The sequence below is a fragment of the Emys orbicularis genome, chromosome 24 (assembly GCF_028017835.1).
Source record: "Emys orbicularis isolate rEmyOrb1 chromosome 24, rEmyOrb1.hap1, whole genome shotgun sequence".
NCBI lineage: Eukaryota > Metazoa > Chordata > Testudines > Emydidae > Emys > Emys orbicularis.
The window spans coordinates 11,545,999-11,571,377 of record NC_088706.1 but is presented as its reverse complement, the minus strand read 5'-3'; the positions used below and the strand labels follow the sequence as shown (position 1 = coordinate 11,571,377).

The following is a 25,379-nucleotide window of genomic DNA, read 5'->3' as shown; positions in this document are numbered from 1 at the left end:
TGGGGGGAGGAGGCAGGGCTGGGGATTTGGGGAAGGGGCGGAGTTGAGGCGGGGCCGGGGTGGGGTAATTAAAGAACGGGGGGGGCGGCCAAAATTGTTTTTGCTTTGGGCGGCAAAAATCCTAGAGCCGGCCCTGATAGCTGTGTCCACACCAGGAGCCCTTTGCTGGTATAATACACAGGGAAAGCACTCCCAGTGTAGACACGTGGCCCAGAACGCCCCATGCCCCTTCCAGAATTCAGATCTGGGGACTGTTAGCAAGAGTTTGCCAGCTGATCTCAACTGTTGAGATGGAGCATAAAGAGGGAGAGGTAGACTCTGAGGTCCCAAACTGTCTAAGCCAGGACTCAAGCCATAGAGGGCTTTATTCGTTGAAACCCACAAACAAACTGAAGGCGAGAGGCCTCTCCAGCGTAACGTGGTCCAGCTGGGGTTTCCAAATGATCTTCCAGGGGAGCAGGGAAGGGCACTGTCTCCACGGTGTATTGGCTCCTGACTTGGGGTTCCAAGAGCAGCCCTGGAGCCGCAGGGCACAAAGGACACTAATGATTTGACTCCCCTCAACAGAGGACCCTCTTCTTTCATAATTTCCGCACATTCTGCCACCTACTGTCACGGTTGTCTAAGTCCCTATCTTGGCTAGGGTGACCATACGTCCCATTTTGGCTGGGACAGTCCCTTCTTTAAGCGCTGACCCGGCTGTCCCAGGCAAGAGCAAATGGGACAAATGCCCACTTTGGTCAAAAAACAGGGTGCAGAGGTACATGCCGGGGAGGGTGGTGAGTGGCAATGCCAGTCCTGCGCAGGGTGGGAGGCAGGGCCTCACCTGTATGAATGTGTGTGCGTGTGTGTGTAAGAACTGGGCTATGCCACAAGCCTTTGCTGCACTCCGTGCCACCTTGCAGCCTTCCCTGTATTGCCCAAAACTTTGCTGCACCGAAACTATGCTGCACACCCCCATGCTCTGCGGAGCTCCCTGCTTCAGCCCCATTGCCTGCGGCACCCACCCATCCTGAACTCCCCAGGCCATGCTGCACCCCTATTCCATCCTCTGCGGCGTTCTGCACCTGCATCCCATCCTGCACCCCCATCTAGTGCCGCGCCCCCATTCCCTGCTCCAACCCATCCCCATGTTTTCCTGCCCCGGGGCTGCTGCACTTCCACCCCATCCTGCCCACAAGCCAAGCTGCGCCCCTCTTCCATGCTACACTCCCCCCTGCCATCCTGCCCCCTGTCCTCTACTGCACCCCCAGACCCTGCTGCCCCTCTGTCTCTATTGCCCCATCCTCTGCTGCCCCCAGTCCCCTGCTGCACCCCCATCCCATCCTGACCCTCTATCTCTATTGCCCCACGCCCTGCTACACCCCATCCCCTGCTGCCCCCCCATCCCATCCTGCCCGTCTCTATTGCCCCACGCCCTGCTACACCCCAACTCCTGCTGCCCCCCTATATTGCCCCACGCCCTGCTACACCCCAACTCCTGCTGCCCCCTATATTGCCCCATGCCCTGCTACACCCCAACTCCTGCTGCCCCCCATCCCATCCTGCCCCTGTCTCTATTGCCCCATGCCCTGCTACACCCCGCCCCCCATCCCATCCTGCCCCTCTGCCTTTATTGCCCCATGCCCTGCTACACCCCGCCCCCCATCCCATCCTGCCCCTCTGCCTCTATTGCCCCATGCCCTGCTACACCCCATTCCCTGCTGCACCCCATGCCATCCTGCCCCTCTGTATCTATTGCCCCATCCCCTGCTGCCCCCCATCCCATCCTGCCCCTGTCTCTATTGCCCCACGCCCTGCTACACCCCAACTCCTGCTGCCCCCCTATATTGCCCCACGCCCTGCTACACCCCAACTCCTGCTGCCCCCTATATTGCCCCACGCCCTGCTACACCCCAACTCCTGCTGCCCCCCATCCCATCCTGCCCCTGTCTCTATTGCCCCATGCCCTGCTACACCCCGCCCCCATGCCATCCTGCCCCTCTGCCTCTATTGCCCCATGCCCTGCTACACCCCATTCCCTGCTGCACCCCATGCCATCCTGCCCCTCTGTATCTATTGCCCCATCCCCTGCTGCACCCCCATCCCATCCTGACCCTCTGTCTCTATTGCCCCATCCCCTGCTGCACCCCCATCCCATCCTGACCCTCTGTCTCTATTGCCCCTTCCCCTGCTGCACCCCCATCCCATCCTGACCCTCTGTCTCTATTGCCCCTTCCCCCAGCTGCACCCCATCTCCTGCTGCACCCCATCCCCTGCTGCCCCCCCATCCCATCCTGCCCCTGTCTCTATTGCCCCACGCCCTGCTACACCCCAACTCCTGCTGCCCCCCTATATTGCCCCACGCCCTGCTACACCCCAACTCCTGCTGCCCCCTATATTGCCCCACGCCCTGCTACACCCCAACTCCTGCTGCCCCCCATCCCATCCTGCCCCTGTCTCTATTGCCCCATGCCCTGCTACACCCCGCCCCCATGCCATCCTGCCCCTCTGCCTCTATTGCCCCATGCCCTGCTACACCCCATTCCCTGCTGCACCCCATGCCATCCTGCCCCTCTGTATCTATTGCCCCATCCCCTGCTGCACCCCCATCCCATCCTGACCCTCTGTCTCTATTGCCCCATCCCCTGCTGCACCCCCATCCCATCCTGACCCTCTGTCTCTATTGCCCCATCCCCTGCTGCACCCCCATCCCATCCTGACCCTGTCTCTATTGCCCCTTCCCCCAGCTGCACCCCATCTCCTGCTGCACCCCATCCCCTGCTGCCCCCCATCCTATCCTGCCCCTGTCTCTATTGCCCCACGCCCTGCTACACCCCAACTCCTGCTGCCCCCCATCCCATCCTGCCCCTGTCTCTATTGCCCCAGGCCGAGCGGCACCTCTCTCCCCGCCCGGGCCCGCAGGGGTTAACCCCCGGGCCCGCCCCGTGCCTGACGCTACTTCCGGCGGGGCGGGGGGACCCGGGGCTGGCACCGCGGCCCCTGTATCCGGAGCGGAGCCGCCCGGCCGCCTCCCTCGGCCCCGCCATGGTGGTGCTGACGGGCCGGGATGCCGGAGGCGGGCAGGCCCCGGAGGAGCCCTACCTGTGAGTGGTGCGGGGATCCCCGGGGGTTCCCCCGTCCGTCCCTGGGGGGGCCCTGCCGGGGGGCAGCCCAGGGGGCCCCCTGTCCATACAGAGGGGATCCCCCTTCCCCAGGGGTCCCTATACAGGAGGATTCTTCCCCTTCTTGGGAGCAGCCAGAGTGGGGGTTCTCTGCCCCCTGGGGAGATCCCGAGCCCCCTTCCCTGGGAGAGTGGGGGCAGCCCAGGGGGTTCCCTCTCCACACAGGGGAGGTTTTCTTTTCCCAGGGGGTGTCCCTGTCTCCACGGGGAGATCACCCCCCCCTTTCAGGGCGAGGGTTCTGGGGGTTGTTTCCCTCCCACATAGGAGAGATCCCCTCTCTCTGCCCCCCAATCCCAGGGAGGGGCTCAGTCCCCACACATGGTCAGATCCCCCCCTCTCTGAGGTTGGGGGCCTCACTCGCCCTAGTGGTGATAAATTAATGTTCTTCCCCCTTTCTCTGGTACCATATTACCCCACCCCTTACCCCAAGGGGGGCAGACAAAAAAAGAGGAACTGCCCCCACCCCCAGTCGGGTAAATACTAGAGGGTTATTCTCCCTTGTTTCTCCCTTCAGGGAGTGAGGGGTTAAACCTGAATGCCTCCAATCTTCTGGTCTCAAGGCTGTGCCCCCCCCCCTTCCCCCCCCCCCCCCCCACACACACACTCTGGCCCAAGCCTGTACCCAGTGGGGACAGAGCCCAGGCTGCACATCGCTAGTCATCTTGCTTAAGGCACAGTTGACAGGTGCTCAGAGCTACAGGGAAGAAGGTGGTATGAGAACCTATAGAGACTGGAACAGCCTAAGGTTTCCTCTGCTTCGTTTCCCCCTAGAATGAGACCTTGGTCCCATACGTGTCTAGGGCGTCTGCTTCACTTGGCACAGGTGCTAAGGCCACTCCCCCGCGCACACACATACCCTTCTGTCTTGGTGACACATAGAAAGTCATCGCTCTGTTTCCTCCTCCCTTCTGATCAGCCGCCCAGGGAATGCAAATACCTTTCACCTTGCTCTGGGTAGGGCTCTTTGAACCTCCAAAGGGCCTTTGATCCAGCTATCTTCCCTCTGTGACCCACTACAGCCCTGAAAGTACAGTATAAGGCCTTGTTTAAATGCAGAAGTTGCTCCAGTTGAAGTTAATTTGAAGCAAATTCCTGTGGAGAAGCTTTTTTGTTGTTCAGTTCTCAGTTGATTTTAAGCTAAACTGAAACAAGCTGCCTGGCTTAAACTGGGATACGTGTTCACACCGTCTTTTGCACTGGTTTAACTACATTGGTTTCAAGTAACACCTGGAATAAAACCAGTGCAACCATCTCATATAGACAGCCCTGAGGCCTCCTGCCAGTGGGATTCCCCAGCCCTTTTGGAAAAGGTCTGTCTAGTTTAGGGCTTGTATGCACTATGGGGGTTATAGGACCACAGCTATGACCTAGCGGCGTCTGCGCTAGGGGGTGAGGTCAGCATAGTTGTGGCACTCGGGTGTGGATACATATTTCTGTGGCCCCCATTCCCATAGTATCGAAGACTTAATGTATTTACCCTGGCAACGCCCCTGTGCAGTAGAGAAGGAGCCTCATCTCCATGTTAGAGGGGAAACTGAGGCACATACCAACCAAGTGACTTGCCTGAGGTGTGTCAGAGCCGGGAATTGAACGCAGGTCTCCTGAGTTCCAGAGTTTAGTGCTCTAATCACTAAACAATCCTTCCTCTCCAGCGTCTAAGGCGAAGGAGAATCAGGCCTCTGGCTGTCCACCAGAGCTGGTGTTAGATCCTGGAGTCTCGACCTGGGAGTCGGAAATGGACTTTGAGTGTTGTAACTACCCTGCGATGTGTCGGGGCTAGATTGCGGGGAAGGTTCCAGAAAGCTCCTGTTGGAAAGGGGGATCACAAGTATGGAAAACCAGCTGAGTTAGATGAACCTCAGGAAATGGTAACATGTTTTGTACCATGAGACCTTTTGTTTTCTATTCTTCGTGAACCACAGGCTGGAAGCATTGGGTGGATAAGGGGCACGGGGTTATTACTTGGATAATTAACTAATTATTGTTTGCACTCTGCAATTATAGCACCTTTCATCCAAGGTCACCAAATACTTTATGGAGTTAAGTTAGCATCATCGTCCACCTGTGAGCGAAGCTGGGCATAGAGAGAGGGCGTGAGTTGGCCCTGGGAGGGGGTCACACAGAGTCCCTGTCTCACTGCATTTAGTATACAGAGCTAGGGACTCTCTGTGCTCTGCCGTAACGGCTGGGCGGCCACAGCACTTAACAAGGCAGAAGGACTGATCGAAGTCGGTATAGAAATCATGGAAGAGGAAGACCTTGACAAGCCCCTGGTTTGGGTTGATTACCTGAGGTTTTTTCTTTTTAAAGGTGGGTGTGAACAGAAATCCTCGAGGGGCATATTCTCCTTGTTCTGCCTGTTGGGTGTCTGGGGCTCAGACCTGCCTACATGGGCATGTTGGGGAAACTGAGTCTGCCACTGTCATCTGCTGAAATGACCCATTTCATGTTGGATGCTCCTGGCAGAAATGGTCCCAAGACTGGACCGTCCCTTTGGCCCTTGCCATGGTGGCTATAGGGATCAGGTGCTAGCTAAAATGGGTAAAACCCTGGTTGCCAGCAGGGCCCTAGAGATCCTAACCAGGGTATCTGTCTGGAAGCCATGCGGTACTCGGGGGTTATAGTCCGTATAGGATGGCTTTCTAGAAGGAGGATGCTGTCCATACCGGATAGGGAAGCCCTGCTCCCATGACTGTTGTCCTAGCATGAACAGCGATCTTCCTTGGGACTAATGCATGAGGCTCAATTCTGCAAAGCCAGTTTCTAACGTGAGGGGCCGTTCGGGACCGTTCCCAGCGTATCCTGTTCATAAAGTAGTAAAGGCCAGAAACTGTTTGTTTGTTTACAGCTCTCCTGTAATGAAATCAGCTGATTCCTTTGATTGCCTCTAAACCTGTGGGGAGGGGGGAGGGCCATTAAGGAACTGTTTTTGAGCAGCAATGTGGAAATCTGCCAGGTGCGTTCATTGTGAGGTTTGTGGCTTGCTTTAGCACTGGCTGGAAGTTTGCTCTGTTTGTTGCTAGAGAACTAGCAGTGACTTCAAGGTTGCACAAGTGTTCTGAGTGCTCTGCTCCCCACCCCCGCTTTTAATCCAAACCCGGGTGGGGGGAGGCGAAAGGGTGAGAGATGAGAACGCGTTCGCTCGTGGAGTAAAAAGCAGCGACGGGTGAGATTTTTACACTCTCTAGCAGCAACGCTGTCCGTGCTGTGATGCTGAAGGAACAGCAGAATATAGCATCTCTGGGGGAAGCTGATGGCACTGGGGCTATCTGTGTGGAGAAGGGCTCTTCGGGGCGGAGGAGAGAGGTAACAAGAACTAGTCCCCTTTCTAAGCCACTGGTTGTGTAAGTGGAGAGAAGGATTGGAAGGAGCTGGCCAAGCAAGTGGTGGTGGTGGAACGCTAGGGAAAAGCAGCTTGGCTTCACGCTGCTGCCAGAAAAATGTTGCCTTCTTTCTAAGAGATTGTGAACAGGCCTTGGCATGATGCTGCGCCTGGTCTGCCTGTAGGAGTATCTGGGCAACCTGCTATGACTGTCACGGGTTGAAAATTAAGCCGGTCTTGGACTTGCTATTCACTCCTGGACCGGGGCCCGTTACCGAGGGGCCTGCGTGGTTGTAAGGTCACCGTGCCTTGTGAGTCTCCAAGGCTGAAAATGAATCTGTTACCATTTAAAAGCTGGCAGGGAGGGGGAAGATCAGAGATTCCCAGGTAGTATTAAACCAGTTGTCTGTCGCCCTGACGGGACCTGCGAAAGGCATGCCAGTCACCTTCTGGTGTGGATTTTTTTCTGCTTGAACTGTTCGGTAGCTACTAATAACACTTAGTTCATGTATCATCCCTTTCAAAAGTAGGTCATTATCGCCATTTGACAGGTGGCGGGGAAACTGAGGCACGGGTGAAATGACTTGCCTAAGGTCAGCTGGCAAACCAGTGTCAGACCTGTGCCTTGAACCTATGCCTCCTGAATCCTACTCCAGTTCCCTGTCTAGGCGACGCTGTCTTCATAGTGGCTATGAGCTTAAGAAAAGCTGGAGCTAGCAAGTTGTGCTGTGCATTATCGGGCAGGAATAGCATCCTTCCAGTGGGATAAAGCATTCACCCCTAGCTGTACTGCTTCTTGAAATCTGCCACTAAAGTCACGTGGGAAAGACTTGGACAAGGGCTGAATTGGCAGACTGGAACAAATGCTTTCAGGTACATTAAACCCTTCCAAGTGCCAGTCCGGAAGCAGAGGTCAGAAGAAAGTGTTGATTCCTGACAGACAAGGTGAACTGCAAAACCATAACTTCCAGCAGAACGACCTCGGGGTAGATTTTCCACACGAATATTCTTCTAAGGAACAGGGTTAATCAGTGACAGCGCAAAAGTGCTCTCCGTGCATAGAAGTAGTCTCAGAGTAGGATGAAAGGCCTGCCTGCTAACCTAGAAGCGTGGTGCTTTTTGCCAGGATACCAGGCAGGATGACAAGAGCTAACCTGCTAGCACAAGGCAAATTAAACTTGGCACCAAAGTCTTGGAACACGCCCTCGGTGGTGAAACTTGCTTGTTTATTTCTAAAAACTTTTTTCCAGCCGAGGTCAGAGGGAAACGTCCTCTTTATTTTTTTCTTTGCCCTGCTATGGTGAGCTGTGACTGCCTTAAGGTGTCATTAAAATTGGGTATTTCAGAACGTGCATTGCCTTGGATTTTTCCTCTTCTGCAAAATCCTCTTTAAGTCAAACAAATCTCAGATAATGCAATAGGCCGCTGGGCTACTGGTATTCTGGTACTAACAGATTTTGAGACACTTGAATGAAACCTGTTGGTTCCATGCACGTCAACTTTATGATGAGCCGGTTCATCTATATGTGGGATGATTTTTTTTTTTTAAGCCATGCTTATATCGGAGACATCTGTGCAGGTTCTCCTTCTCTTCTGTAGCTCCAGCACTGCGCAAGGTTCTCCATCTCCTTCTGTTCGTTGTCACGCCAGTTTCCTGCCTCTGTTTTTCAAGATCATCTCTGACCCTCTGTCCCTGCCCCAGTTGGAAGGGGTGAGAGATTTTACAATAGAGATTCTCTCCCTGGTATGGCCCCACTTAAGAAAAAAAATGAGGACATAGAGGCAAATTAAAAACCTTGTCTTCCTCCCATCCCTGTGTGCCGTTTGCAATTGGTAACCTGCCAGCACAGCCCTCCCATCTTCCAGATGGTGAGGGGAGCTGTGCCAATGAAATGCACATTTCATGAGGGGGGATGTCTAATGGGGCTCCAGATTGGCAGAATTAGGGTATTCAGTGGAGCCAGGCAATATTCCTGTAGCTACAGCTGAGGGGCATTTTCCTCTTTCTGAATAAGTCCATGTGGAGGGTTAACCCATCCACCTATGTTATTGACCTCAAGCTGCCACTAAGCATGACTCTTAGAGCTAAAGTACCAGACCTCCACAATAGAAGCAACTTCTGTGGAAGGTTCCCAATGTTCCCCTTGCCTGGTCTTCCTAAGTGCCGGTCGCTGGGAAGTGTGACTGATCAAACAATAAGACCTCGGAGTTACGAACACCTCGAGAATGGAGGTTGTTTAGAATTCTGAACCAAACATTCTGGTTCTTTCAAAAGGTTACAACTCAACACTGACTTACTAAGGGCTTTGAAACTTTACTATGCAGAAGAAAAATGCTGCTTTTAACCAGCGGTTCTGAACTGCAAGTCTGTGGCCCCTGGGGGTCTGCGAGCCATTTCAGCGGGGCTGCGTGGCCCCACCGCTGAAACCCTGAGCCCTGCCCCCCCCCCCCGTGGGGCTGAAACCGGGAGCAGCGTGTGGCTGAAGCCCCATCCCCAGTGCCTCCCATGGGGCTGAAGCTGGGGGTGGCGTGGGGCTGGAACCCCAAGCTTCCCTTCCTCTCCTCTCTCTCTCCCTCCCTCCCCCTGAAGTCGGGAGCAGCCTGGAGCTGAAAACCCAGAGCTCCCCTCTCTTCCCCCCTTCCTCCTACTGAAGCCGGGAGCAGCATGGGGCTGAAACCCTGAGCTCCCCCCGCCAAAGCTGGAAGCAGCAGGGCTAGAAGCCCTGAGCCCATGGGCAGAATTGAGGGGGCATGAGGGTGTTTCCCCCCCAAACTGCAGTGCCTTACCCAGAGTGGGGCAGTCCTGGGGGCAGCTCCACCCCCCCCACCTCCTCCTCTCCTTCAGGCCCCTCCCTGGGGCCAGATCCTAGGCGGGAAGCTGGAGCCAGGCAGCGTGGGCAGCGGCTCCTCTAGCTGGTGGTGCCATGGAGTGGGCAGCCCTGGCATTCCCCCGTCTGCTGCTGGTGCCAGGGGTTGCGGCTGCTCCTCAGCTCCCTGCCCCCTTTGACTGCTCACACAGCCGGTCAGAGCTGCCCAGGCAGGGACCTGGCTCCGGGGCCGGCAGAGCCCTCAGGGAGCAGCCACCAGCACACAGCCCCTGACAGGTCGATGCCACCTGCTAAGGTGAGTCACGGGGTCGGGGTGGCGCTCTGTCCCCGGACCCTGCGGTTCGGAGCAAGCGGCCTTTGCCCCCCCCCAAAAAAATAGAAGTCAAACTACACCTATGTTCAAGGGTCCCTGGCCTGGAGCCCCGAATTTCTCCCCCCTCCAGCCCTGCTGGGCACTGGAGTTTTTATAGCATGTTGAGGGAGGCCTCAGAACGAAAAGGGTTGAGAACCCCTGCTTTTAACCTCCTTAATTTAAATGAAACAAGCACAGAAACAGTTTCCTTAACTTGTCAAGTCTTTGCCTGATTGCGTCCTTCTGGTTCCAAATGAGGTGTGTGGTTGACCGGTCAGTTCGAAACACTGGGTGTTTGTAACTCTGAGGTTCTACTGTACCTGGGATGTTATAAATAATCCGAACAAAGTGAAACCATTAGCCAGAGGCCCCAGCCTACAGCTTAAACTGGGCAGAAAAAATAGTCCCAGAAAGGGATTGGCAAGGAGAGATCTCGGGGGGTCAAAGCTGGGTTAGTTGGAGTACAGTAACACCCAAATAAGGTCAGGGCCCTATCGGCCCTGCTTGGCGCTGTATGTAGTGAGAGACCGTCACTGCCCCAAAGAGTTTAGGATGGAATCCTGGATCCATTGACGTCCATAGCAAAACTCCTGTTGACTTCAATGGGCGCAGCATTTTCACAGTCTAAATAGACAAGACAGGCAAAGGGTGGGAGGGGGTGGGGACCAGGATGGTGGCTTGCCCAAGGTCACATAGTGAGTCAGTGGCAGAGCCAGGAATAGAATAATAATCCCTGGTTTTTATGCATTGCTTTACATCAGTAGATCTCAAAGCGCCTTACACAGGAAGATCACCATCATTATCACCATTTTACAGGTGGAGAAACTGAGGCACATATCTGACGTGACTCCTGCAGCAGGCCAATGGCAATGGTAAAACCCAGGTCTCCTGACTCCCAGTCCAGTGCTCTATCCACTGGTTCAGAGATGGGGTGAATAGGCCTCAAAGGCAGCTTCAGCGGGACTCCCCCGGCTCTATTGCAGGAAGGGAGTCCTAGAACCAAGGGGGTTCCTGCCCTTGGCCTGACCCGGATGAGGATGGGTAAAAAGATGACCGCCGGCTGCCTTGGAGGGACCTGGGGGAGAGACGGTCTCTGATCTGCAATACTCCATACCTAGGAGATAGATTTAAAGTGAGCATAAACCTTGGCCCCAAGCACCATAACATTGTGACTCACCTGGCTGATGCTGCGTGGCTGCCCTTGTGATCATCACCAGGTGTGCTTGCAAGGAAGGCCCCCGTTGGTCTGAAGAGCAGGACCTCAGATGACACAAAGCTGGGTGTAGTAACTGGCAGAAGCAGCATTGCGAGGTTGGGGGGGTACGGGCGGTCCTCTGTTCCCCTAAGCTTGCAAACTAGCCTCTGTTTAAAGAGACAACTGAAATGTAATTAGTTTCAAACCGTTTAAAAAAAAGTTTCAGATGCTAGATCTGCCCCTCCCCCCCATCCTTCTGCCAATTTTTTTTTACAGCTGCAGGTGTTTTTTTTTATGTTTGTCTCCTGTTGCTGTGTGGAAACCCACACAAACAAAAGGGGAAAACAAACAGTGAAACTGATTGCACGCAGCTTGCTGCCGAATGCACACAGAGTGCTGCCGAATGCACAAAGATATTGGGGGGAGGAAATAGGGAAACATGTTAAATTATGTTGATCTTGGGTGTTGATTGTAACAGTTGCAGGTTTAAAAAAAAAAAGTCAGATGGAAAGTTTTGTGCTCTTAAAGAAAAACAGTCAACTTAGATCTTCAGTGAACTCCTCTTAAATTCATGCTTGGGTTTAATATTTACCAGGAGGTTCAGCTAGACCAGGGGTAGTCAATAGATGGACTATGGGCCAAATCGGGACTGCCAGATGCTTTAGAACGGACCCTGAAATCTTTTTATTTGCTTATTATGATCATTATTTTGTTGTTCTCTCTGGGGTCTGGATCTTGACCAAGAAATTTGGACTTTGACAAAAAATAATACTCAGATAATAATAATGACTGTGTATCTGTGCATAATATAAAAACCCTGGCCTTGAAAATGGATTTATATGATCAATAAAAACAAAGCAGCTTGTGGTGTGTGAATACATCAGAGCGGGGTCTTTTTCTTTAGCTGGTTATTGGCAAACAGCCCAGGTAGATTTGGTGGAATAATTTTGCTCTGCATCACAGAGGACAGACAGTAGCAAGCGAGTATCTCATTCGTTTATCAATTGTATTCACTTCGAAGGTCACGTAGTTCTGTCTCCCTGCTCGGCCTTTTATACGCTAATTTCAGGTTGGTCTACAGGCAAGGTATTCAGCTTGTAGCTTTATCTCTAAATGGGTTTCCTGTACTTTCCAGCTGTGCACGCTTTCGCTCATGACTTTTCTATAGGGATCAGGATAATGTTACCACCAATAGAACCTCGGAGTTACGAACACCAGAGTTACAAATTGACCAGTCAACCACACACCTCATTTGGAACTGGAAGTATGCAATCAGGCAGCAGCAGAGACGCACAAAAAAAGCAAATACAGTACAGTATGGTGTTAAACGTAAACTACTAAAAAAAGGGAAAGTTTAAAAAAAAAATGGACAAGGTAAGGAAACTGTTTCTGTGCTTGTTTCATTTAAATTAAGATGGTTAAAAGCAGCATTTTTCTTCTACAGAGTAAAGTTTCAAAGCTGTATTAAGTCAATGTTCAGTTGTAACCTTTTGAAAGAACAACCATAATGTTTTGTTCAGAGTTATGAACGTTTCAGAGTTACTAACCACCTCCATTCCCGGGGTGTTCGTAACTCTGAGGTTCTACTGTATCATTTTAGATCGGGGGAGAGAATCTGGGATCTTGGGTTCTGTTCCTAGCTCTGCCTCGTGATCTTGGACAAATCACTTACAACTTGTGTGTTTAGACAAGGACTACCGCTTTAATTACAGTGATACAGTTCAAACAGCACAGCCTTGGCGTGGATGCAGCTATACCAGTATAAAGGTGCCTTATACCAGCATAGTTTATTCCCCTTCCCTGACAGGAATCACATATACTGGTATAAGGCATCTTGATACACCAACTAGGGCTGTGGTCCAGGTATAACTATTTTGGTGAAAAATGACACCCCAACCAAAATAGTTGTGCCAGTGCAAAACTTGTAGAGCAGGCCTAAAGTGCTCTGTGTGGCTGTTTTTTTAATCTATCAAATGGAGACCATAGTACTTACCTTTTCTAAAGTGTTTTGAGATCCTTGCCTACGTGCAAAGGGTCAGCGGCTATGGGTGATGCCCCCTGGAATGTTACAAGAAGAAGCAGTGTCAGTCAGGGTTTGACGTAGTGACCCCTTACTGGAGGGAACCGTCTCAGTTCATCAGTGCTCATGCATCGCGCCAAGGAATAGTGAGAAATCACCAAGCCCAAGTCTCCCTTGACGCTTGCATAAGAAATCCCAGTTGAATTCCTCTAGATTTGCACTGGTGTATCAGAACAAAACACTTTGCTCTGGGGATCGCTCCGCTGGCTGGTTGCGGAGGTTTGCCTGCCCAGGACTAGCCCCCATATGGGCATGTTCTCTAACCCAGCATCTGGGTGCGCTCATTGCATTGCTAGGTCCGGTTCTGGGTGTCTGAGAATCTGGGCTGCCAGATGAAATTTGTCTTCGTTCTGCTGAGAAGCAGGCAGTCTATTTACTTGCATGTTGGCAGAGTTAATTAAGCATCAAATCTTGTTGTTACTACATGGCCACTAAAGCAATCTAATCCAGTTGGCCTTCGAAGCCTGAAGAATGGAGGTGGTTGTTCTGGGAGTTTTTTTGACTGTAACGTTGAGTGAATGTGTCATTGGCTGGCACAAAGCCGGATGAGAATAGGTGTTATCCGGGCTTCCCTCTGCCGTGCCCGGCCCCTCTCCCCTGCTTAGCTCTGCTGATGCATCTCAGTCCTGACCTCTACCCCAGCCCTGGGTTCCCCATTCACAGCTCTCGTGCTGGCCCTGTCCTGACCTGCAGGCCCCCTGCTATTCCGGCCCTGGGCTCCCCATACACAGCCGATCCGATCCTCAAGGCTGCCCTGCAGTCCCCTCTTCTTACTATTCCTGGCGTAGGTCCCCAGAGCCTTTCAGCTGGGCCAGCCCTTGGTGGCCTCAGGATCTGAACAGAGCCCTCGGCAGGTGGCACCTCTCACAGTGTGTGCTCTCGGTCTCTGTAGGAGGATTGAAGACTGCCTGCCTCCTCTGGGGAGCTCCCCATCCAAGAGGTTCTCCCCCTCCAAACGGAAGCAGTACTACATCAACCAGGCCATCCGCAACTCCGACCTCATCCCAAAGGCCAAGGGGCGCAAGAGCCTTCAGCGGCTGGAGAACAGTAAGGATCAAGCCTTTTTGTGCTTCGTGCAGCCTCTTCCCCCTAAGCACTAAGCAGTCTCTTACCCCTGGGGTAGTCCGGTCTGTTTCTTTGGGAGCTGCTTGCAGCATGATGCACAGTTCACGGTGAGTGAGGCTGGTGGAATCTGGCCCGCACTTGCTCATCGCCAGGCTGTATGCCAGGTACATAAGTGAGATAGTTTGAAGCTAGTCACTGCAGAGGTGACTGCGTGGAGCGCTCTGGACAAACAGGCCAAGGCTTGCAAAGGTGACCAGTGCCTTGTGGGGTGGAGGGGTAGGTACGCAACTTGAGAACTTTTAAAGGGGCCTGACTGAGCATCCACCCTCTGAAACCCAGGTCCCTTTCAGGTGTGTCAGATTGCATGGTCACCTGTGCAAACCTTGGCCAATGTGCTGCTACTGCTTATTTAAAATGCTCCTAATATATTTCCCTCTGATCTCCGCCCCCCTGTCTTCAGACTCCCCCCACCCGATGTATTTTCCGGTAGATTTTGCCCCTCTGTTTAATGACTTCCAAGGCTCTCGCTTGACTAGTCAGCTAGCGATGGGTTTGCATGATGCGGTGGTGTAAAGCTGATGCGGTTCTGCCCGGCTGTGGAGTGAGGGATCTTACCTCATGCGGGGGCTGGCGAGGAGTAATGGGATGAAATTGAGGAAGACTCGGGCTGAATCTCCGGAGAGGAGACGTTCAGAGTGGCCTGAGCCATTCGAGGGAGGAACAGTCTCCCAGAGGACGTGGTGGAGGCTCCAAACTGGTTGGGACAGAGCTCCAGAAAATGTAGGGAACAATCCCCTATTGGGATTTGATGACTTTGAGTCTCTGCCACGTTGAATGCTTGATCCCTGATTTGGGAGGATGGGAAGGGGCTACGAACAATTCCTGCTTATGTTTCCAGTGCAGGGCATGGCTCCTGGGTAGCTCTCCTTCCCCATTCCCCTTTCCCCTGCCCAGCCCCAGCCCTGGTGCAGGTGAGTCTCTTGCTTTGCGTCGGCCTGAGAACCCCAGGCTGGGACTCCAGCTGGAGTCACTCCCAATAATCTTGCTGAGAGCCGCTCTGCCTGGCGCTCCCGCTCCTTGTTTCTAAAGGGCTTTGTTTCCTAGCTCGGTACCTGATGACCCTGCTGGAGCGGGACGAATGTGGGAATGACGATGGGGAACTCACGCACTCGGCTGCCCCAAGCATCTTCACGGAGGCCTGCAACAACGAAACTTACATGGAGGTAGGTGCCGGGGGTGAATGTACCTGCTTCAGGCTCACGCTGGGAAACCTGGGCATTAAGTGCCCAGTAACGGTATCACTTGGTCCTTAGAGCCTTGCTGTCCCTGCCAGGGTGCTGCAGGAACACTCGCTAACGCTCAGCCTCCCGGTGCTGTAAGGAGGTGACCTGGCCAGGACTGCGCAGTGAGTCTGTGTCGGAGCCAGGAATAACACGTAGGAGCTCCTGGTTCCCAGCCTAGAGCTCAGCCCACTAGTCCACGCTGCCCGGGGATCTGGCTGGTCTGAAAGTGATGGAGACTGGGGCCTCAAGCTTCTTTTAACCTCCCTGAAAGCGCCTCCATCCTGCCCTTCCCAGGGCACCACATGGGCTCCTCAGTGGGGCGGGGCCTTCGCTTCATATACAATTAACAAGCGCATCTGAGAGCCAAGTGCTGGCATCCAAATTAAGCGCAATTCCTCGTGTCCCCTCTTTTGCCTTGGGCTGTGTGACTTCTCCAGGCAAGGCCGGCACGCGCGGAAAGATCTGCGCTCCCTTGGCGTCCAGGGGTCTTCTGTTTACTTGGGCTTCCTGTGGCTGGGAGCGCCGTATCCTCCCTCAAAAGCAGCGGAAATACGTACCAGGAGACCTTTGGACCAGACAATTGCAAACTCCTCTGTCTGGGGAAGAGCTGTGATGTGCCTACTCAGGCTTCCCTTGGGCAGGGGCCTTGGAGATGATCTCTAAAGTGCAAACTCCTGTCTTTCCTACAATGGGTCTATCCTGAGGTGATCACTGGAGTATTTATAGATTAGGATGGGAGGCCATGTCTTAATTCACACTGGAGTCCGTTTTCTGTCCAGCAACAGCCTCCAGCTGATGGGACGGCGGGAGTGGGTGGGTTGAGGCCGCGACAACATTTTTCTTTACGGCTAAGAAGCTAATTCCCTGGTCTATTTTGGGGGTCAGAGGTTGGGAGGAAAGTTCCCTGGGGTGATGTAGACAGTGTGGCACGTTGCCAAGCTTCCGTGGGCCCGTCGCAGCTGCGGGCACGGCCTGTGCCAGGAAACCCTCAAGAGCCTGCACAATGAGCCGAACGGAGGGGGGGCTTGCCCCAGCAGAGCCGTTAGCTAGCGAACGCAATGGCGTCCTCCGTTAAGAGAGCTGTGAAGAAACTCAGCGTTTTAATGCTCGCCATCAGTCAATGATGATTTCTATCTGCCTTCCTGTCCCCTGGGGCCGTATGACAAGCAGATGCCGCAGAGGCATCATTTGAGATGCTCACTTAATAGAGGGCAGCTTTTGTTTGGGGAAACTGGAATCATTTCTCTGTGAGGAGATTAAATAGGTAATTAACCGGGGGAGGACTTCCGTGGCCAGGGCTTGGAGTAGGAGATCGTAATGAGCTGTTATGCCCACCGCCTGCTTCACTGACTGAACCGCCTGGGATGTCTGTTCAGACCAGGTTGCCTTGGGAGGAAGCGTGTCCTCCGAGCAAAATTCTTCAGCGTCTCAAGCCCTGGCATTTGAGACCTTCCCCGGGTGTGTGAGTCAGCCAATTGTGGGTGACGGCTGGACACAAAACCAGCGAGTAGAACGTTGATATCCACGCTCTGCCTGATGAGTGATCACACCAGGTCAAGCCTTCGTGTGCCTGGCAAGTTGCTAGAGTTCGTACAGTGGAACTTGCTGTGTTTTAGTGGCACCATATCCCAACATGCAACGCTCCATCTAGGTCTGCAGAGACCATCTCTCCTGCATGGTGAAAACCACCGTACGGTGTGAAGGCTGCTCCCTTGTCGGTCTTTTTCTGGTCTGTAGTCAGACCAAGTTTTAAAAATCACGTGGCAGGCTAATGTCCTGACTTGGAGGTTGCCTGTGGGTGGAGCAGAGATATTGAGGCTTTGTCTGTGCATAGGAGCAAAAACTCCAGCGCTGAGCTAGTTCCTGCTCAGGTTCTGGCTCAAAGGAGCTATCCATTTCGAGAAGTTCTCTATCAAAGCAAGCAGCACTTCCTGATAAACAGGTGTTGCTAAATCAAGGCTTGCCTTGTCTGGAGTGACACTTGCAGCATCAAACAACTTGGTTTGTGCCTGATGTTTAACCCTGTGTGACCTGCAGTGCTCTGACACTTCCGTCAAAACCCGTGTCTTGCCAAACTTCCATCCTGCGGTTGGCTGGACAAGACGTAGCAATCTGCTTTGTAACAAGAAGTTTGGAAATGTTGTTTTCTCTCTCCTATCTTAGATGTTTAGGCTTTTAACGTTGCACGCGAACAGAGGCAGCTACCAGGGGACTGTCGGAAGGTCTAGCTGCGGACTCTGTGGTTGGAGGTAGCGGGATTTGGTGAGTGGTGTTTGGTCTGTCTGATGTCTGAGTGGTTAATTGCTGCCTGGTGATGAGGGGCAGAGCTGAGCTAAGCAGGGAGACTTGGCATAAGAAGTCACTTGAGAGCCATGAACGGAGGCACCTAACAGGACAGTTTCAGAGGGAGTTGAGTGAGGGAATGTGAGGCGCTCTCTCTAGGTGCAGCTCTACATGCGATTTTTAGATGGCCAGCGGTAAACACATGGTGGTGACCTGCTACGGATGTGTCATGTTTTCTTTCCTGCCTGAAGCCAGAAGGGACTTCCTGGGCAAGTTGGTGGCTGCGCCGGAGGAGAAAATTCTTGGATTGGAGGGGCAAGTAGAGATGCTACTGAAAATCAGAAGCTGAGGCGCTCCTAGACAGCCAGGTTCAGGAAACATCAGTACTCTAGGGTCAAGGAAGAAAGGAGCTGGCTACCAATCAGTCAGAGGAGACCTAGCAATATGTAACCACCAGAGACAAGAGGTCACAGCAGCATTCTACATAGCCGGGGATAGATGAGGATGGGCAAGCTTGGACCCCCAGAGCAGAAGACCAGGAGGAATTCCACGCAGTTAGAAGTTGCCAGTCAATGTCAGGTCCTTAACATGGAAACTGAAGAAAATCTCTCAAGATCCAGCCGGTCCCAAGGAATGGAGAGATGTACAGGACACATGTGTGGATGGCAGCTTGGACCAACCTGTCAGAAAAATCAAGCTTGTCCACAAAGTTCTCCAGCCGGCGGAGGAAGACAGACTATCTTCGCTGGGGATTCAATGCTCAGAAGAATCGGAAGAACATTCTGCAAGGGACGAGCAGAAAACAGGATGGTGTGCTGCCTTCCTGGAGCCAAGCCCCGAGATGTCACTCTAAGGCTGCATTGGTTTTGGAACTCTGTGGGAAAGGAACCATTGGTGGTGGTTCATAGAGGCACTCATGATACCGTGTTGTGAGAGATCTCGCCGATAGAAGATGTCTTCAGGGAACTTGGAAGCGTGCTGAAGAAGAATAATGTCCAAGTGATCATCTCAGAAATCCCAGAAACAAAGGAAAAGGCAAGGCAGAAGGCAAGGCGGAAGATGCTGGAAGTGAACTGCTGGCTAGGTAAGTGGTGTATGGTTTTGGTTTTGTGGAACATTGGACCACCTTCTATTGGGAGAGGGGGCTGTATAGTTTGCATGGCCTCCATCTCAGTAGAAGAGGAACTGATTTCCTTAGGCACAGGCTGGCTTGAGTGGTCAGGACGGCATTAAACTACTAACAAACAGGGAGGGTAAAAAGGAGGGAAGATACAAGCATCATTTAGTACAGAATCAGGATGCTGAGGACAAAATTAATCAAGGGACCAAAGGATATGAAGAGAAGAAATTCTGTAATTGCCTGTACGCCAATGCTAGGAGCCTGGGTAACAAACGAGGAATTGAAGTTGCTTATTCAGGAGCATAAATTTGATCTAGTTGGCATAACTGAAACCTTGTGGGGTGAGTCCCAGGAGTAGAATGTTAAAATCAGGGGTTCTAACCTATTTAGCAAGGATCAAGAAGGCAAAAAAGGGAGGGCGCACTCTGTCAAAAATGGCCTTACCTGTTTTCGAGTTGCTGATAACGTGGAAGAAAATGATGTTGAACTCTTATGGATCAGTGTCTAACAGATAAAGCACCAGATGCGGTATTAGTTGGTGTTTGGTACAGATCACCAAATCACACTAGGGAGCAGGATGACCATCTTCTTACACACCTCCCTATAATGTATGGGGGGGGGGGGAAGCTGCATGATCATGGGGGATTCAGTTTGAGTGACTCACTCTGGATATCTCACGCTCTCAGTACTAAACCATCTGTGAAATTTCCATTTCCTAACTTATAAAGTGTTGCATCCAGCTGGGGGAAATTCTACATTAGACCCCGTCTTGACAGATAAAGAGGAACTGATCACAGAACTAAAAATTAATGGTAGCTTAGGTACAAGTGATCATGACTTGATCACATTTAAAATGTGCAAACGGAATAAAGTCCAGATCATCAGTGTATATATATTTGGTGCTTTAAAAGATGCAGTTTCACAATGCGGAAGACAATTATGAGCCCAGTCATCTCCGAGGAAGAATTTAATAAAAAAAAAGTGAATGGTAATTGGAAATTGCTTAGGAAAACTTTACTAGATGCCCCAAAAGCCACAATCAAAGAAGGCGGCTATATTGGTTAAAAAAACCAGCTTGGTTTAAAGGGGAGGTGAAGGCAGCTATAAAATATTAAAAAATAAAATAACAAATGGAAGGGTTGATAGTAATATAAATCAGAAGCTAGGAATGGTAGAAAATTGATAAGGGAAGCAAAGGGACAAAAGGAGAACTATATGGCCAGCAGAGTTAAGAAAAATAAGAAGGAGTTGTTTAAGTATATTTGGAACAAAAAGAATCCTAACAATGGTATTGGTTCATTACTAGATGAAGCTGGTAGAGTTGTCAATAATAATGCAGAGAAGGCAGAAGTGTTCAATAAATATTTCTGTTTTGTATTTGGGGGGGACGGGGAGGAAAGATGTCATATCATATGATAACACTGTTTCCATTCCACTAGTATCTCAAGAGGATGTTAAATAGCAGCTACTAAAGATAGACATTTTAAAATCAGCAAGTCCAGATAACTTGAATGCAAGAATTTTAAAAGAGCTGGCTGAGGAGCTCTCTGGACTGTTAATATTGATTTTTTTCAATGAGTCTTGGAACACTGGGGAAGTTCCAGAAGACTGGACGAAAGCTAATGTTGTGTTAATATTTAAAAAGGGTAAATGGGATGACCTAGGTAATGATAGGCCTGTCAGTCGGCTATTGATCCAGGGCAAGATAATGCAGCAGCTAATACAGGACTTGATTTATTAAAGAATTAAAGGAGGGTAGTATAACTAATGCCATTCAACATGGGTTTATGGAAGATAGATCCTGTCAAATTAACTTGATTTTGTTGTTGTTGTTGTTGAGATTACAAGTTTGGATGATAAAGGTAATAGTGTTGATGTAATACACTTAGACTTCTGTAAGGCATTTGACTTGGTACTGCACTACATTTTGATTTAAAAAAAAAAAAAAAGAAAACTAGAAAGATACCAAATTTAACACAGCACACATGAAGTGGATTAAAAGCTGGCTAACTGATAGATCTTAAAATGTAACTAAACTTTGAATCATGATTGAACAGCTCTGTTTCTAGTAAGATTCTGCAGGGATCTGTTCTTGGTCCTGTGTGGTTTAACATTTTGATTAATGACCTTGAAGAAACTGTAAAATCATCTCTGAAAGTTTGCAGGTGACACACAAATTGGGGGAGTGGTAAGTAACGAAGAGGACAGGTCACTGATGCAGAGCAGTCTGAATAGCTTAGCAAGCTGGGCACAAGCAAACAATATGCATTTTTAATATGGCTAAATGCAAAGGTATACATCTAGGAACAAAGAACGCAGGCCATACTTCCTGGACAGGTCCTCTATCCTGGGAAGCAGGGACTCTGAAAAAGATTGTGGTAGGATGTGGATAATCAGCTGAACGTGAGCTGCTGAAGCAAATCTGTATCCAGAAGGGCTAATACCATCCTGGGATGCATAAACAGGGGAGTCTTGAATAGGAGCAGAGAGGTGATTTTACCTCTGTATTTGGCACTAGTGCGATCTCTTCTGGAATGCTGTGTCCAGCTGTGGTGTCTGTAATTTTAGAAGAAGGTTGACAAGTTGGAGAGGGTTCAGAGAGGAGCCATGAGATGGATTAAAGGATTAGAAAACACGCTGTATAGTGACAGACTCAAGGAGCTCGATCCATTTAGCTTAACAAAGAGAAGGTTAAAGGGTGACTCGATCCTCAGTCTATAAGTACCTACACGGGGAACAAATATTTAATAATAGGCTCTTCAAACTGGCAGAGAAAAGTGTAACATGATCCACTGGCTGGAAGTTGAAGCTAGACACATTCAGACTGGAAAGGAGATGTCCATTTTTAACGGTGAGAGTAATTCATCGTTGGAACAGTTTACCCAGGGTTGTGGTGGATTTTCTACAAATTTTAAATCAAGATGGGATGTGGCTCTAGGAGTTATTTTGGGGAAGTTCTCTGGCCTGGGTTACACAGTAGGTCAGACTAGATGATGACAGTGGTCCCTTCTGGCCTTGGAATCTGGCCAATAGAATACAGCATCACCTTGCTCATGTGTGCTTTTTAATGCCGAGAAAGCTGATCTCTCCCCAGCTTATCCAAGATCCAGGGGCAGGGCTGGTGCTGTGAATGCAGGACTGAAACCAGGAATAAACCCAGCAGGCCCGTAGCCTTTTATGATCAAAGTGTGGCATGAGTTAGGAAGCCTAAATTAGCGTTTAGCGCTGAGCTCAGTTGGATTTCATAAATGGCACCATCACTTCAGCACTCGTCACGTTCATTTAAAAAAACCATTAATAGATTGGGTCTAAAAAGACAACAAAATCTGCATTTCCTGCCCCTGAAACAATCTGTTGGTCAGTGAACCGCTTGACCCAGACAGCTCATCTTGCGGAGAGTCCTGGAATACTCCAGGGGCCAGAGGGGCAAAGTCCAAAGCCCGTTCTGAGAATATCCTGCCACAGGTACGAGAGCTTTCAGTCCCAGGAGCTGACAGCAAAACATCCTGGAGGGGGATCACTGCCACACCAGGGCCATGCAGAACTTCTTGGATCAGAGCTGACACCTTGAGATGCCCCCAGAATGAATAAGTAGGAAGTTCAGAGCCCTGGTGTTAGGAGCTCCAAACCCTGATCCAGTATCTCTGGGTGTGAACTCGGGCATTGTTACAAGGGCGGGGCTAGGCAGGCAAAGCTCTTCCTGTAAACTAGTCTGTTCATCTCTGTTCCTAGCAGGCTGTGGATTTTCTAGGCTGCCCGAGGACTTCAATGAACAGATTTGCCCCATCTGACAAGCTTCAAGGACTGGGGGGTGGGTGGGCTGGAGGGGCAGTAATTTATCCAAGTTTCAAATGGTGCCTGGAGACCACGGCGTTGCATGTACCTGAGGTGGCCGAGTTCTGGTGACTGAATCTGAGTCCGCTGCACACATCTACACTGAAATTGTGGTGTGACTTCCCTTCGCAGATCTGGAATGACTTCATGAACCGGTCTGGTGAGGAACAGGAGAGGGTCCTGCTCTACCTAGAGGAAGAGGCCAAGAAGAAGCACAAGAGGAAGCTCCCTGTTAAAGCGGAGGACAAGTGGAAAGGTACCGAGAGGGGGAGGGAAGGCTGGACAGGGATGACTTTGAATCTTGAAGTGGGCGTTACGTTCCCGGGTGTCACCTTGCTGCCCCGCTGCATCCTGCTCACATTTCCTCCTACATCACTCCGTGCCGGAGAAGCACGACAACCTGGCCTCTCTGCTAAAAGAATCATCAGGGAGCTAGTTAATATTGAGCCTCAGTTTATCAGGTGTGTCTGCCCGCACCCACAGAGGTGAGAGGGGGCAGGTCATGCCACCCGGAGCTATGGAGGTAAATTCATCCCTGTGCTGGTGCTGAGGCTGGTCCAGGACAGAGGGGAGGCAGCTCGTGTCTCCCTGATTCCAGGCATCCGGGGCTTGTAGCAGCAGGGAATCACTGGGGTGACTGTCACAGCCCTTCCTCTTCCTGTTCCAGATCCCTCTTGGCTGAGCTGCCTTCAACGTCCCCACTGGGGCAGAGTTAAGGTGACTTGTGCACCTTGTTTGAGGAGTGCGACCTTCACTCTGCATTTGCTTGGTTTCCCACTTTTGAGGGCAACATTTATTCAAGTCCCTGGCTTGCGGCTGCCGCTGTCGCATCCCTGAACAACACTGGGAATGCCGATTCTTTAAATCTGTTTCTTTGTTTCCTCCAGAGCATCCTGCTTACACGCCGAAAGAATGTTTCCAGCGCATCAGCCGCCGGCTTCGCACCACCCTGAGACGAGGCAGGATCCCTATGGTGAGACCCTGTCACGTCATTGGTCAGGTGACCATCCAGGTGCCGGAAGCTCCCATCTAGAACTAGAAGTTTCCTATAGACTCAGTGACCCACGTGCCCCTTCCATCCAGTGGGCGGAGCCAATGCTTGTCCTGACACTTCCTGATGCTGCTGCAGCTTGCTGCACAAGGGTATCTCTACGCTACAGCTGGCCGTGGGACTTGCAGCTCGTGTTCATGTACTTGCACTAGCTTCCATCTGGCCAGCTCGCTACAAATAGCAGTGAGGATGCGGTGTTGCCAGCCGCACAAGCGAGCACGTACCCGGGGGGTGAGGTGGGCTCGCACAGCCCAAGCCACCCCGGCCACGCTCCTATTTTTAGCAAGCTCGTTAGCTTAAGCCAGCACGGGGACGTCTGCACGAGCTGCAGATCGCGCCCCCGGCTGCAGCTGAAGATGCTGCAGTTGGCACAGGAAGCTTGGGCTGACGTTTTCACCCAGTACCGTTAATGGGAAGCGGGTGTCGAAATCGCAGTGCACAGTGGGTGACCAGAGAAGTCTGGTCAGTTCAAGAACAGAGGGGCTCAGAGATTTTGGGAGTGGGGCAGGGTGGAAATGGAGCCTGTCATCTCTAGGTTGTGGGGTTTCAATGTGATCCGGGCCAGTAAGGACCGAATTCTTGTCATCTGCTGGCTGTTCAGTCCCTGAGGGCGGGGGGCTAGGGGGTCGAGTGTCTCCAGGTCTCCAGCTAGCTCCTGGTGTGTCCACATCACACAAATCACAGCTGCCCTCCCTTTATTAATAAACTTGGGCAGGGGGAAGCCAAGGAACCAATGGGGCGCTGAGCCGGCAGCAGCCTCTCCACGTTGGGTTGGGGGGCGCTGGCAGACCACTGCGGGGAGGTTTGCTCTGCCCCAGCCTGTGCTGTCCCTATTCCGGAGACGGAGGATTTATCCCTCTGACGCCTTAGCCCTGGTTCGCTCCAGAGGACAAAGTTGTCTCTGCTAGAGTTCGAGTATCAAACATCCTTGCTGCTGGCCACCGTGCTCGTATGAAGAGAGAGGGGAGCACGGTCTGTAGGAAGGAGGTGGGGAAGAGAATGACATGAAGGATCCACAAGGGTATCTAGACTTCGCAGGCCGGGTACACGCTCCCAGCATGCACCTCTGCTGACGGGAGGAAGACCTTACGCTTGCCCTGGTATGACCAGGCACGTCAGTAGGTGTACACTGACAATTACCGAAGGGCCCTTGCTCTCCGCTCCCTTTGATTTTGCTTTTCGGTGCTGTAATTTTCTTGGTCTGTTTTTCCGCTGCCTCTGTTCAGCCCCTGCTTTTAAAAGCAGCCTCCGCTCGTGCCTGGCGTGGCTGCTCCAATTTGCTCTCCAAGTGCACCGATCTTTGCTGCTAATTTCTTAGGTCACAGCGCTCCGAAGAGCTGCTCGCTTATTATCCTGGGAGGCAGCAGCAGGAAGCCGGAGTCACCTCCTGGAAGCCTTTTAGCTGCTGCCGGCTTGTTAATGCGAATGTAGATATTTGCTGGGAGAGACTGTTTAGGGGAAACACCAGCACTGAGGTTTCTCTTCACGAGCTCTGGAGCTGGGGGCTGCTGCTCGTGGATTCTTGCTTGCCTCGGGCTGCAGAGAACGAGGTTCCCCCGTCCCATCCCCATCCAACGCCTGTCTGAATTATTTGTGTTGCAGCAGAGGCTAGACGCCCCACCGGAGATCGGAAGCCCATTATGCCAGGCGCTGTGCGAATACAGAGATGGGCCCGGCCCCCTTGCAGATTAAAGAGACGGGGGCTGGGGGGAGAAGTGGCCTATCCAAGATCCTGCATGGATCAGTGGCAGAACTGAGAACAGAACCCGGGAGTCCTGATCCAATGCCCTTGTTGGAATGAT

At 51.7% G+C, this 25,379-nt stretch overlaps 1 protein-coding gene across 1 annotated transcript in view; it reads left to right on the top strand.

The window, feature by feature from the left end:
• Positions 1–3,027: 3,027 nt before the first annotated feature.
• Positions 3,028–25,379, top strand: part of R3HDM4 (R3H domain containing 4) — a 28,478-nt gene continuing 6,126 nt past the window's right edge. The window contains exons 1-5 of the mRNA XM_065422081.1: positions 3,028–3,086; positions 13,834–13,988; positions 15,111–15,229; positions 22,659–22,782; positions 23,414–23,499. Coding sequence (XP_065278153.1) covers positions 3,028–3,086; positions 13,834–13,988; positions 15,111–15,229; positions 22,659–22,782; positions 23,414–23,499 — 543 coding nt within the window. The remainder of the gene's footprint in view (positions 3,087–13,833; positions 13,989–15,110; positions 15,230–22,658; positions 22,783–23,413; positions 23,500–25,379) is intronic.